The 14,178-nt window shown below is 37.2% G+C and overlaps 1 protein-coding gene across 1 annotated transcript; it reads left to right on the forward strand.

Annotated features, from left to right (window-relative positions):
* Nucleotides 1-927: 927 nt before the first annotated feature.
* On the forward strand, nucleotides 928-10,042 carry LOC104614348 (golgin subfamily A member 3-like). The gene is made up of 12 exons (XM_010284287.1): nucleotides 928-1,188; nucleotides 1,697-1,791; nucleotides 2,508-2,724; nucleotides 3,487-3,630; nucleotides 4,230-4,427; nucleotides 4,912-5,028; nucleotides 5,525-5,664; nucleotides 6,443-6,575; nucleotides 6,805-6,927; nucleotides 7,332-7,496; nucleotides 8,449-8,612; nucleotides 9,588-10,042. Exons 1-12 carry the CDS (start codon nucleotides 928-930, stop codon nucleotides 9,793-9,795), a joined length of 1,965 nt encoding a protein of 654 aa, XP_010282589.1. The 3' UTR covers nucleotides 9,796-10,042.
* The last annotated feature ends 4,136 nt before the right edge of the window (nucleotides 10,043-14,178 follow it).

Here is a 14,178-nt window from a genome sequence, read left to right on the forward strand (position 1 = left end):
TCTTGAAGGTCCTTTCCAACCTTAGTGATTTCGTGATTCTGTGAAACCACAGACCACTTTACAGGGTCATTCAATTTTTCAGGTTAATTTATAATAACTGATAATAATATTTGATATTTATAATATCTGATGAGATAGATGTCGAGGTCAGGTTGGACAGGGCTCTGGGTAACCTGATCTAGTTGAAGATGCCCCTGCTTATTGCAGGGGGGTTGGACTACATGACCTTTAATGGTCCCTTCCAACCCAAACTATTCCATGATTCTGTGGTTTTCCTGCAGCTTTGAAAAATTATAGTAGCTTCAGTAATTAGATGGAAGGTAATTATTTGCAAAACATCTATTGCAAATTTTATTCTGAATTTACACAGTTTTGAAATTGATACGCTATTTGTATTGCATGTATATGTGTCTTATGTATAGGGTGGCACCATTAATTTACTGCTTGATTGCTTATTAACCTAATGCCAAAGGTTGTTTTAGCTTGTTAGGTTTAAGTTTGGGAAGGCTGTTTAAAGTGTCAGTCATAGTTAAGCCCTCTTCTCATGGCAAAAGTTATTAATTTTGTGCATGGGAGTGTTAATTTTTTACAATTAGCTTAGTTAAAAAAAAAAAAAAAGCATCTCATTACTGCAGTTACATAAAGAATGTGAAGAGTATCCCATATGGCCATCAACACTCTTACTCAGGGTTTTTTTTTGTGAACTGCTGGTACACAGGGGTATTTGATATCTGAGCTTACATAAAAGTCTTTGAACTTATTAGAGTAAATATTTTACAGAAGATGATGCTGATTTGTATTCTTTGACACCCCCTTCTTCTCCCAGAGTAAAAGAATATCAGAAATACTTTATAATAAATTACTCTTAAGTTTAGAAAGTTGTAACAGAGGTGACATTGTCCTCTTGAAATTCCTGTGTCCTAGGTCATGGTGGAAGCTTATCGAAGAGATGCAAGTTCTAAGGACCAGCTGATTAGTGAGCTGAAAGCTACAAAGAAGCGTCTGGACTCAGAAGTGAAAGAGTTAAAACGAGAGCTAGTGAAAATTCAAGTTGAAAAACAGTCACTTGAATCTGAACATTCAAAACTACAGAAGGAAGTATCCCAGGTTCACCAGCAGATGATGGAAATAGAAAATCATCTTCAGTCAGTGCAGAAAGAACGAGATGATATGGAAACACGCCTACAGGTATGGAAGGTATTAAGCTTTGAACTTTAAGACTGTTACATCCAGCATACATTGCTATTTTTATTAACTTTCTACACAAACAGACCACCTGTGAGTTAAGGTTCTTGGTTACATCTTTAATATTGTCTATACATTTGAGCATATACTACCAACATTCTGTAAACACATGATTGCTTATTAACCTCTCATGTAAGTAAGTGGGGAGAAGCATGCTATAGGAGTGGTAGAGGTGTGATGAGGAAGCAGTTTCCTTGGTCCCAAAGTGAACTCCATCTAATAGCAAAGATCAAAATAGAACTCTGTTCATACATGTTATAGTGGTGGCCACAGAAGGAAGAATTAAAGAAGAAATAAAAGAGAAAGAGAAAGGAAGTGGAGAACCTTGGAACAGTTTCTATTTAGAGATGGAAGTAATTTTGAAATTTCATGCTTATTCTTTTATAATCTAACATACAGCAAACATGGTTTTGTTCTTACTCTCACGGGTGCTTTTTTCCTTCCTATTAAGTCTTTGCAGTTCGATAAGGAACAAATGGCATCTCTTGCTGAGGCAAATGAGGCGTTAAAACAACAGGTAGAACAAATGCAAGAAGAAGCAAAAAAGTAAGTGTTCTTTTATCACAGACAAAAGAACTACAGCATTTGTTTTTCATATTCACCTTTTTAGCAATCAGTTGTTTCCTATTCCTTAGTCTTTCATTTGGGAAACTTAAATAGTCAGAGAGTCGTAAGAGTCATATTCAGGGCAAAGTGTTGGTTGCATGCTATACAGGAGTTGTAGCTTCTCCTCTGATACACTTAGGCTTTTAACCATCAGTCTCTGCCATACAACATACATATTGGAGCTAATCCTAATTACCCTTCACTGAATTTTAGCCTTGACTGGCTAGAATGTTGGCATTCATGAGAACTTTCCCTGCCACCCCCACCACTGGTGATGACAGGGTTTTTATGATACCTGATATATCCACCAAGGATCTCAGATCAGATTGGATTCTTACTCTCAATTTTGTATTATTTTTAGAGAAAGTAGTATATATTCCTTCATGTTGAAGTTTTAATAATTCTGACAAAGATGGCTTAGTTTCCTTAAGTATTTTTTCAGAATGTTATCAAGAGTCTTAAAGGTATTATCTTGCAAAGGGCCAAATTGTACCTTACCAACTTGATGGCTTTCTCTGATGAGATGGGTGACGCTAGGGCAAGGGGAGAGAAGTAGATGTTGATTTTTGTTGGACTATGTTAAAAATTAATCTTTCAGAACTGTTTTCAGGCAGTTTTTGTTTTTACATGACGTTTTGTTTTTCCTTTCACTCCAGGGCCATTGCTGAGCAGAAACAGAAAATGAAGCGTCTAGGGTCAGATCTGACAAGTGCTCAGAAAGAGATGAAAGCAAAACATAAAGCCTATGAGAATGCAGTCGGCATTCTTAGTCGTCGGCTACAGGAATCTCTCACTGCAAAGGAATCTGCTGAAGCAGAGTTGACCAAACTAAAAGCACAAATCACTGATGGTGGAAACAACCAGATTGCTCAAGTATGCAGATGTCTTTTAACATTGTTAGTACAAGGATAGACCTATCTTGTTATTAAATAGAAGTCTTGAAATATTATTTTGCACTGAAGTGTTGAAAAAATTTGGAATATAAAGCTAGATAAAAACATGGTATCGGTGCTCTAAGCACTGAGAACTTCCTTAACTACATTTGAGAGAGGTGATTTGACAGGCTTTAGTTCGGTTGGTGGTGTGTTTTGTGGTTTGTTTTTTTTTTTTCTCGTATCTTTCAGGTTACCAATTGTAATCCAAGCTCAAGAGGATGATTAGGCTTAGTGCTAGATTTCCTTACTAATTTTTATTGTTGGTTGGTTTGTTTGGGGGTGGTGGTGGGGGTGGTGGTGTTTGGTTTTGGTGGGTTTTTGGGGGTGGGTTTTTTGTGCTTTATTTTAAAGGCTCAGCATCTGAAGAATTTCCAAAATTCTAATTCTTACTGCTTTTTTTCTCATTGACAGTTAAAAGTTTTTCAGGGTAGCCATACCTTACTCATATATGTCATGCCGATGATAAAAAAATTTATTTATTGGGGGGAAAATCCAATTCCTTGAACCACTGGAGCAAGATATCAAATACACTAAGAGCAGTAGCTGGATGCAGGGGTGGAAGGCTCTGAGCAGGACCTTCACGTGAAGCACTAGCACCTCATTTAATATTTGATAGAGAAGTAGACTTTTCAACAAAAACAAAATTACTGCTGGTAGATGAATGATATATTAATCATGCTTGTGATCCCTTTGTCTTTAGGAAAGAATTCAAGCTCTGGAGACAGAATTGCAAGCTGTTAGCAGCAGTAAGTTGATGCTGGAGAAAGAGTTGCAAGAAGTGATTTCACTTACCAGCCAGGAGCTTGAAGAATACAGAGAGAAAGTGCTGGAACTTGAGGATGAGGTGATTGCTTGAATTTGAATGGTAGATGGGAAGGTGACAGTGAAACATGACTGAGAGGCAGGGAGAAATTTTAGTACCATAATTTTATTCCAGCAGTACAGGAAATTAGAATCTTACACAGGAAATGTCGTGTCAGTGACACGTACTAATTTTGCTGCACTGTGCTGGTTCTTCATGGTTTCATGAATCATTGCTGTGTAGGGGAAAAGATGATGAGAGAGAAAAGTAGTTCCTGTATTAGTTAACAGCTGTGTGTGGTCATGAGATGGTGAGGATGCATGAATGATTATCTGTTTGAGACTATTTGGAGTCATGGAAGCTCAGTGATTTTGAGGGCAGGGTGGTGGTGTTCAGTTGTAGAGTTGCACAAAAAAATTACACATATCAACTACTCTTGATCTGCACCTGAACAGTACTCTTGGATTCTGCTTTCTAGCATGAATTTTAGTTTTCCAAAAGGAAAAAATACCTAACTGAACTTATTTTGAAGTGTTCATTTAAAAAAGAAAGAAATTCCACTCTCGGAAAGCAAGATGTGGTAGTAATCTGGAGTTGTTTGGTTTTGTTTGTTTGATTTGTCTTTTTTTCTGTGGCTATAGCTTCAGGAATCTAGAGGCTTCAGGAGGAAGATAAAACGTTTAGAAGAAAGTAATAAGAAGTTGGCCCTTGAGCTGGAGCATGAACGTGGAAAACTTACAGGTCTTAGTCAGTCCAATGCCGCTTTGCGGGAGCACAACAATATCCTAGAAGCAGCATTAGCAAAAAGAGAGGCAGACTTGGTACAACTGAATCTGCAGGTATTTGACCTTTTGATGTAATATCTTAAAAGAGGAATTGGCTCATATTTCTGGTAACAGGATGTAGCCATCTTCACAAACTTAGTGCACCTTCTTCAGAACGGGGTCTCCCGTGTGTTGTGTAACAGCAGGAAGAAGAGATCAGAAATGGAACTTTGCAGTAAATAGAGCTGTTTTCTTCTGGAAAAAAACAAATCGCACTAACATATTTGCAATAGTGAAAATGTGGCTCATCTAAGTTAGTTGGAACATACAAACTGTTACGTATGGATTCATTGAGATGAATGATTTTTATGCCTATAGTAATATATTCGTGGGGCATAAGCAAATGGGAATATAGGCAATGAGCTACCATTTAACCTATCAGTGAACAGCAGAGGGAAGTTTCCCTGCATTGGCTTGTGTTTATATTTCCTGTACTAGCATTTCTGGTCTTGCAGGGAGCCTGCGCAAAATGTGTGTTTGTTTTCGTGATGTGATACAGGTTCAGGCAGTCCTAAAGCGGAAAGAGGAAGAGGATCAGCAAATGCAACAACTTATTCAAGCTTTACAGGCTTCCTTAGAGAAAGAAAAGTCGAAAGTTAAAGATCTTAAGAAGCAGGTAACATCTCATCTTTTGTTTTATTTACTTAAAAGGTGATTTAAATGTGAAGTATTTGAAAAGTAGCTTGAAACAAAGTCTGTGCTTTATAATAGACTGCTTTCCTGCAGGGTCTCTGTCATGAAGGCCAGTGGCTGAAAGATCAATAGGTGTCCTTTCTGTTGTGCCCTGTGTTAAGCATACTCATTGACTACCAGAAAAGTTCCATTATGACTTGTAATGCATGGGACATATCCTGAAGTGGTGATACTTCAAGCAAAAATTCACAATGAAGAAGCAGTCTGGCAAACATGCTTCTTCCATTATATATAGTTATTAACTGCCATTAGCATTAATAAGGATCACAGCACTAATAAGTGTTTTAGACAAAAAGAGATGTATTAACAGCGGCACAACTTCCTCCTTTATTTGTTTTGTACTCCTTTAGTCTAGCTCCCTTTATGATTCACCTGCGGTGATAAAACCAAGAAAAATTGCATCTTTTTTTTCCTTGTAGGAAGCAGCAGCCAAAGCGGATGCAGCACATAACCGCCGTCATTACAGAGCTGCTATGCTCGAGCTCAGTGAAATCAAGAAAGAGCTACATGCCAAAGAACTGCTTGTCCAAGCCCTTCAGGTTGAAGTAGACAAACTGCAGTAAGTAAATGTCCAAGTTCTTAGAGAATAGTAAATAAAACAAATCCTCTGGAAAAAAACATACATCAGTGAATTTTTGGGTTTGCCACTCTGAAGTGGATTATGTTGAAATGTACCCCAGCTGAGCCTGACCATAAGATGCATGTTTGGACTCTAGGCATCTCTTCGTAATTCAGTGAGACCTGAAGTACACTGTATTTAGGCTTCACCATCTGCTTTTTTAATAGTTTCAACACAGATTTCAACTATTTTATGTTACTAGTAAGGATTGACACTTCATATTGTTCTTCTGTCTTTCACATCCCTGAGGTACTGCATAGAGGATGAATTTGATTGTTGACTATATTCTACAATATATTAAAATTCAATTTGTTTTCTTGTATAGAAGATATTTTCTTAAATTCTAAGACCTCTCTGAGAATGGATATAAGGTTAACCTTATTCCTCCTAAAACAAAGGCAAAATTGCTGACGGTGGTGGGGGGGATGGTTTGATGGTTTTTTTTACTGCATAACCTATTGTTTATAACTGGACTATTACCAGTGCTCAAGGAAATTTTTTTTGCACTATTTAATGATACATTCATGCATCTTTCTTATATAAAATCTTGTGATTTAACTCTTGCTGTGAATGTGTTGGCAAAGCTTTCAGTCAAAGCTATAACTAAGCAGGTTGCATGCACTGTCATGTCATTTACGGTTATATAGCTTACCCAGTGAAGTACTTGTATTAAAGGACAAATTGAATAACTGCCATGTCTGTTAATCCTGCTGTGCAGAGTAGAGGATGAAAAACGTTCCCAGGAGCTATCACAGTTTCAGCAAGAGTTGGCAGAAGCCAGATCTCAGCTCCAACTTCTGCAGAAAAAGCTGGATGACAAGCTTAGTGAACAGCCTGTAGTAAGCCAAGAGGTAAATACAGTTAATGTGCAGTTTTTATCCTTAATTATGATGCGTTGTATGACTTCATTTGTCTTTAATTTAGCATTTTGTAATGGAAGTTTTGCTAGGTTTTCTTAGAAGCAGGAAGGGTTCACGAGACATAATATTTCAGATTTTGTGGTTGATTGCCCCTATAGATAATTCTGAAGTTGTTTTGTTTTTTTCCTCCCCCCCCCCCCCCCCCCCGCCTTCCCGGTAGGTGGAAGACCTCAAGTGGGAAGTAGAACGGAAAGAAAGAGAAATTGAAACACTTAAGCAGCAGTTGGATATGAGTGAACAGCGCAGCCACAAGGAGTTAGAAGGGATACAGGTTGTTTTGCAGGTATTTAATCTAGCCGGTGGAGATTCTGATGGATAACTGGTATGGCTATATGGGGATAATTAAAACAATATTTTTATTATTTAAAAGCATACTTACACTGATTTTTTTAAAATAAATTTTTTAGTAATAAAGATTTGTTTACTATATGTTTTGCATATAGTAAACATTTTTACTTTGACTGTGCTGTTATTATTTCCTGACCTTACGCCATTAAAATAGACTACTGACTTCTTTTTATCTAATTTTTGGTTTTCTGCCAGGGCAAATTGGTTTCAAATAGCAGTGTTAAGTGTTGTTTCTTTTTCTAGTTTCCCCCGGAAACTGAAAAAAAGATTAAAAAAGTTAGTTGGCTAGAATTCTTATACCATTTCCCTGTATCATGTTGATTCTCTTTTCCCATTTAGAATATCAAGTCTGAGCTGGAAATGGTGAGGGAAGACCTGTCAGTGACTCAGAAGGATAAGTTTATGCTGCAGGCTAAAGTGACTGAACTGAAGAACAGTATGAAGTCGCTGCTGCAGCAGAACCAGCAACTGAAGTTAGACCTGAAGCATGGCAAGATGAAGAAGGTATTTAAATTGGAAGATATTTTAGAATGCTGGAAAATACTCCACTGCAGGCAACTCTGACCTGAAATGCCTGCCTGTGATACAGACTAACTGATGATCTGGTATTTAAATGATAAATACAGGAAGATGTGCAGGCAAAAGTAACTGTACTGATCTTGACTTCCCACCTTTTACTTCAGAAATGTTTATGTTTAGAGTATTATGTTCACATTTTAACTTACAAAAATAAAGCAAAAAAGGTAGCACTTAAATATTGAATTATGGGCAAATAAGGAGTTAATACCTTCTTATAGTTAATACCTTCTTAATGTTTATGTGTCTATCCTTTCCATCCCGTCTATTTTTTCATCCTTCCATAAATTCAAAAGGTAGCTATTAGTGGGTTCTTTTGAGTTTTCTGATTTGCTAGTAGTACACAGAAAATGCAGTAATAGTAGATCTCTTGGTCTTTCCTTTCCTGAAGTAATTTTCTCACTTAATAAGACAGAATTTCATATGGAAGCCTCCATTTCATTCTTTTAGACATTGGTCCTGATACCTCATCCTGCAGGTTCCAGAATTTCCAAAAGGATTTCTTTGATTGTACTTAACTGATTTAGTTTTTTTCTGAGTTGTTCCCTTAACTATACTGAAAGAATGTTACTAAAATCTATTGTGAAGATCCAAGTCATTTGCTTTAAATCCTTCCTGTTTTATTTCTTTAGTAGGTTGAGTTGTTGAGTAGGTCTGTCTAGATGCTGTTTGTTTACTTAAGAGCATGGCTAGCAGATGACATTAGGTTAGGAACTTTTGCTTGTGACCCATGAGACTTAACATGAATGTGCTTCTGATTGTTGCTTTATAATGCAGATATGTACCAGTAGTGTGATGTGAGACACTTCCTATGTGGTAAAAATAACATTGATGAAATCACTTAATTGTATTTCTGCTCTTCGTCTTTTCCTTTAACCAGAGGAAGGAACTGAAAGGAGAGAATAACTCTTCAAATCCTGTGACTCCAGTCAAGATTCCTGACTGTCCAGTGCCTGCTGCCTTGCTGGAAGAACTGTTGAAACCATCGACAGCTGTGAGCAAGGAGCCTTTAAAAAATCTGAACAGCTGTCTCCAGCAATTAAAGTATGACTTGTTATCTTCAACCATATTAAATAATCTTAAAAATCTTTCCAAGAAATCAGCTGCGAGTCTAAGAAAAAAAGCATCTGTAAAATGAATTCTTCTCCTCTTATTGGGACTATATTTAGGACAGTAGTATGTCCTGTGCTTGCTTATATGGTAATGAGATAGGGAATAAACTAGATGAAATGTCCATCCTAAATCATACACAGCCAAACAAAACAGAAACAGCTATTTCTGGTTGTTCTTGCTGGTAGAAAAGCTGGTGTTTCTTCACAGCATCAGAAAGACTGCTCGTGAGAGGAGCCCAGGCAGTGTGTTAATAAGAAATCTCTGCAGAGGAAGTTCATTTTGCCAAAAATGTTTTCAAATCTTCCCTTACAAGATTGCATATGAGATTCTGAGCAGGAAAGCTACAACTTGAGGGAGACAGGGAGTTCAGGTTATTAGGAGAACTGAGCTGCTGTTATCACCTCAGTTGATGTTTGAGGGGAATGAGCCTGTGATAATGTTCTGTGATCCTGTACTACCGGACTAGTCACTTTGCTATGTTAGTGTCTGACTAAAGGCCAAATGTGTTTATCTAGTTATTTTTCTGTGCTGCCTTCCTCACCTCTACCTCCCATGTTGTCTTTAATACCTGCAAGAGTACCACGTTCATCAGGTTGCAGACACTAAGTGTGTTTATTGAGGAAACAGTGCTGCGTCATCCCTGGCAATGAGTATGTGCAGCAAAGGAGCTGCTGCATTGTTGGCCCTTGGTTTTGGATTAAGCATATTGTATTTGTTTTGCTCTTTAATTTAAGAAAGGTAGTTCCTAAGCTTCCTGTAGACATTTTTTTCTCTTATATACAGCTATAGCTTAGACAGTATTAAAGTAGGTATCAAGAATCAGAAAAGTAATTTTCTCATCTTGCATTTAGCAGTTAGCTTCCTGCTTGTTAATTTTTGCTTTTTTGTTCTCAATACTTTCAAAAGGCAAGAAATGGACAGCCTTCAGCGTCAGATGGAGGAACACACCATTACTGTACATGAATCAATGTCTTCGTGGACTCAGATTGAGGGGCAGCTAATGGACCTTACCTCTACGAGTCCTGCAACTGCATCAGACCAGCAGGAGGTTCTTACTGTAGATGAAAAGAAACAGAATTGTAGTGTTAGTGACAAGGAAGCTTTGACACTATAACCTCCTCATCAGTTGTCTTTCTTCCTGTTGCTTTAAGTATGTAAACAAATCTTTATCAAAATTATTTATTTATTTCATTTTTTAAAATGGTGTTCAGAGTTGTGCTTTTGCCTGTAGAAGCAAAGGACATGGTTTTGAGAAATTGGTGTGATATTAAATGCAGAACATGCTATTCCAAGGGTTGGTTTGAAACCTTACCATAATAATTCTGTTATGTTGGGGACTGCCAAGTGGTAAATCTAGCTCATTTTGGGGTTTAGTAAGAGATTCAGCTGAAGGTTTAAAATAAGGTCAAGAGAGGACCATCTGGTTCCAGGTCTGTATTTGTTCAATCTGTGTGAGTTTGTTAAGGAATGACTGTTAATTATGTAACATCTGGGATTTGGTGTGTTTTTGGGGGTGGGGTGGGTGTTGTTTTCCCCCATCTTGGGTTGTATCCAAATCACAGGGAAAAATAAGTTCTGCTCATGTTCAGCCATTAGCTGTGGCTGAGAACTGGATATTCTGAGCATCCTCTCTCCTCCCTCCTATAACCTCTTAATCTTGAAATTCAGATTACAGGTATCTCTATTTAAAGAAAAAAAAATTCATTTAAAGCCATTTCTAGTTATGAAGATGACCTCTGACCTATAGCAAAAGAAACACGACTGTAAAGACAAGCAATGCAGACCAGTATGTATCAGTTTTTCTCTTACAGTTGCAGGCCAGTAGGGAGCTTTGCTTCACTGCACAAACACTTCTTGCACCTTTTTAGTTCAACTTTTGAAGTAGACACCCTTGAAAAAGGTATGCGTGTAATATATATATATATATATGAGAAAAAAAATCAAAATTTTCTGATTTTGAATATCTGTTTTAATATGCTTATATACTGCAAGCTAAGGCTGACATGAGGGGTTTTTGTTACTGTCATTGTTTTAATGTTACATTTAAGTTCACTGTTTTTTGTCATTCTGTACAAATGGCTTAGGGAAATTAGCACCTAAAGCCAGAGCTTTTAGAAACGTAATTATTTTCTTGAAAAGACAAAATTATAATGCCTATAAAGTTATTATTTTTATTAGCTTTATCTTCTCCTACACACTTCCCCTACTTTTTGCACCCTCTATGACAAGTTATCCACCATGAATGGAAATAGTGGTACTGTGGCAGCCCCTCTGCAGAGCACCTTGGCGAGACTATTATTAAAGCAGCCCACTTTAGATTCCTTCACCTTTGGTCCTGTTGCGCCACGTGGCTCATACTGCAGTGATAAGCCCACCCTCTGCTCATTCAAAAATTCCTTGTGGAGATATTGCTTCGCCTAATGTGCTAAGTGCTAAAGCACAAATCAAAATAGATGTGATGGATTATTTGGAGGATTTAGTGGCAACTCATGTCTTTAAGATGTAAAGAAAACAGGCCCATTGTATCCATTATAGTTTAGTGTTTTAAAAAAAAAAAAAAGTACAAGTAGATTAAGTGGCTGGGGAAAAACCAAAAATTCTAGTCCATCTATTTTTCCAAAGAAACTGTTCCTGGTTTTGGATGCGTTTGGTTATTGGGGGTGGGGGTGTGTGTGTGTGTGATTGCTTATTTTAAGCAAACTGCAGACAAACAAACAAAAAATCCAAACCCACCCATATTTATCCCAAGTCTGAGTTCTTACAATTACCAATTCAAGCTCTAGTCCAGTTGGACACTTTGCATTTCAAGTGTCTATACTGACTGATTTCATGCCCCTCAGCTACTGGATTTTAACTTACATTTTATTGGGGTCAAAGTCAAGTAATGCTAAAAGTTAAGGTTTTGAAATTGGTGAAGGAAGAAATGCATTAGTGTAGCATTAGGTGCCCATTATACAGAATTACCAAACAATTCAAAGAAAAGTCAAAAGCTTTACTCACTGACTGAGACATGCTAATGTCCGCATACTGCTGCAGTCTACTTTGCAGTGTAAATGGTACTGATTATCACGCTGCTGTTGTGTTCTTGAAGTTGCCTATATATTAAGCTCAAAGAAGAAAAAAAAATGCAGTATTGTTAAAGAACAAAATTAAAACTGCGTAATGTATAATATATTCAGTACAAAAAAAGTTATCAAATGTTCAGGATTTTAAATAAAGTAACACTTGTGCAGCGTTAATGTTGCTGTTCGTGTTAGTAAGTACATTGCCTACAGTTAAGAATCCATTATGCTTTAATCTCTTAAGTTTGGCCACAGTTGTATGGATAAAGGTTTTATCTAGTATCAAAGAAGCTGGAATTGTTAGAAACCTTCATAGTTCTTCAGAATATCTGCTCTCTTATTTTGTACCAGTAATCATCCTGCACTCTGTTTTCAGTGCAGTGCTGCATTTTCTCACTAGCTCCTTTTAAAGACATCTGAGCTTATATAATCAAGTGGTCATAAATGCATGTTTTTCCTTTTAAGGATGAGGGAGCCATTGGGAAGTGCTCAGATTAGATGTCTGCACTGATCCATGCATCTCTTTCTGAAAGTACCTGGGCAATAGGTGTTTTCATTTTATATTCACCATGTGTTTTTCCTATAAGCAGGAGTACCATGCCATTTACTTAAATGAAGGACAGACAGTAAGACTTGAGGGTTTAAATCTGGTGAGGTACTAAATCAATTAAGTTACAGAAGTCACTGGGAAATGTTCTAGAAGGAGCAACCAGCATGTGATAAAAGCAAGGCCTTTTCTTTGAAACTCATCAGCTGTGTTTCTTAATTATCCAGAGAAATAGTTGCTGTTTTATTAAAAAGCCTCACCCTGAGGCTGAGTATGCTTGCTCTACAAAGCTTCAGCTCTCTGCTCTCTAGGCAATAAAACAAACTAGTTGTAGGACTGAGAACTGCCTCACCTCTGCCTGTTACAGCACTGCCAAATATATGGTAGGAAAATCTGAAGAATAGTCTCTTTAAAGATTTTTTTTTTTTCCTTATTCAAGCACTGCAATAGAATGTATTTTCCTTGTGTGTTTCTTCAGTGGTTGTTACCCACTAAACCAAGTCTTGTTGATGAAGGAGAAATGACACTGTAATGCGAGAGTGTTTCCCAAGCGATGAAAGTTGGTAAATGCTGCAGCATTATTTTTTTCAGATGCCACCGGGTTTTTGAGGACTCTTGAATAATTGTGCTTTAAAAAAAAAAAAAAAACCAAAAAACCAACCAAACAAAAAAACACCACAACAAAAACGCAGCAAACCCTACAATGGGGAAAAAAGTTAGTTACTGAGTCTCTGGTGTTGCTGAACATTGCATAATGCTCCGTTCTATTGTCTTCCAGATTTCTTGGAAATATTTGTGCGCTGTATTGGGATCAGCTGAGCCCCTTATCCACTCATGCAATGGGAGGATCTGATCTCATACTGTTTGTTCAGGCAATATCCTAGCTGAAATCTTTGAGAATTTCACATATGTAAAGACTAGAGTAATATCCAGAATGGAAGTTCTAGTGCTCATATTTTCATGGATTACTTATTCCTCCTTAGAGGAGTGAGCTGCAGTGGCATGGATGTTCTAATGTTAGCTATGACAACATTAAAGGTGCAATGGGGACAGATAGTATTATCAATATAAATTTAACTTAAAGATGACAAATTCACTACTGGTGATGCAAAAGCTTGTGATCTATGTTTTACTAACTTTGCCGGGGAAGTGTGAATAGTTGCATGTGACTTGCTGTGACCAGGCCTTTAAATATTTTCATGTGAAAGCAATTACAGTCCAAAGTAATTACTAATGCTCATCAGCTGTCATCTGATCACTCTTGTCTCCTACTAATGTGTAACACTTCAGTCTTGGGCAGTAGGGCAGCCTAATTTCCAATAGATGCACAGATTTCTAGGGCTGGAAAGATCTTCTGGATATTGTAAAAGAAATACTGTTATGTTTTATACATGACATCCAGTATTGTCTGCCTAGGCTGTATTTGTAAAGACAGAAGTTAATCATTTCATGTTCTTGCGGGATGAGGGCATGGAGGAGTTACACTATGTACAATTAATGTTTATGATCATACAAAGCATGTTGGTTATAAAAAATGTGCATAGGAATTCCTTGAAAAGTTTTGTGCAATAAACTATTTTTGGTAAAGGGCTCGATGTTGTTCCTATTTTTAAAGAGAAATTGATACCATCTTCTCTTTTGGTTTTGGACTGTCATTTCTACGTTTAGGATTCTGAAGATCCTGTAGAGGCACCCTTAAGGAAAAAAAGCCACCTTATTTTGAAAGACTACATCATTGCTTGTTGATTTTTCACTGTTTTTTTCACATATCTAAAATTGATTGTGCTTGTATTTCCATTACATTTGCTTTTTCTCAGTTTGCTGAACATGTCCATCTCCCTTGGCCTGAATTTGCCAGTGTACAAAATGGAACAGTGCAGAAATGTCA

The sequence above is a fragment of the Phaethon lepturus genome, unplaced genomic scaffold, assembly GCF_000687285.1.
Source record: "Phaethon lepturus isolate BGI_N335 unplaced genomic scaffold, ASM68728v1 scaffold41793, whole genome shotgun sequence".
Taxonomy (NCBI): Eukaryota; Metazoa; Chordata; class Aves; order Phaethontiformes; family Phaethontidae; genus Phaethon; species Phaethon lepturus.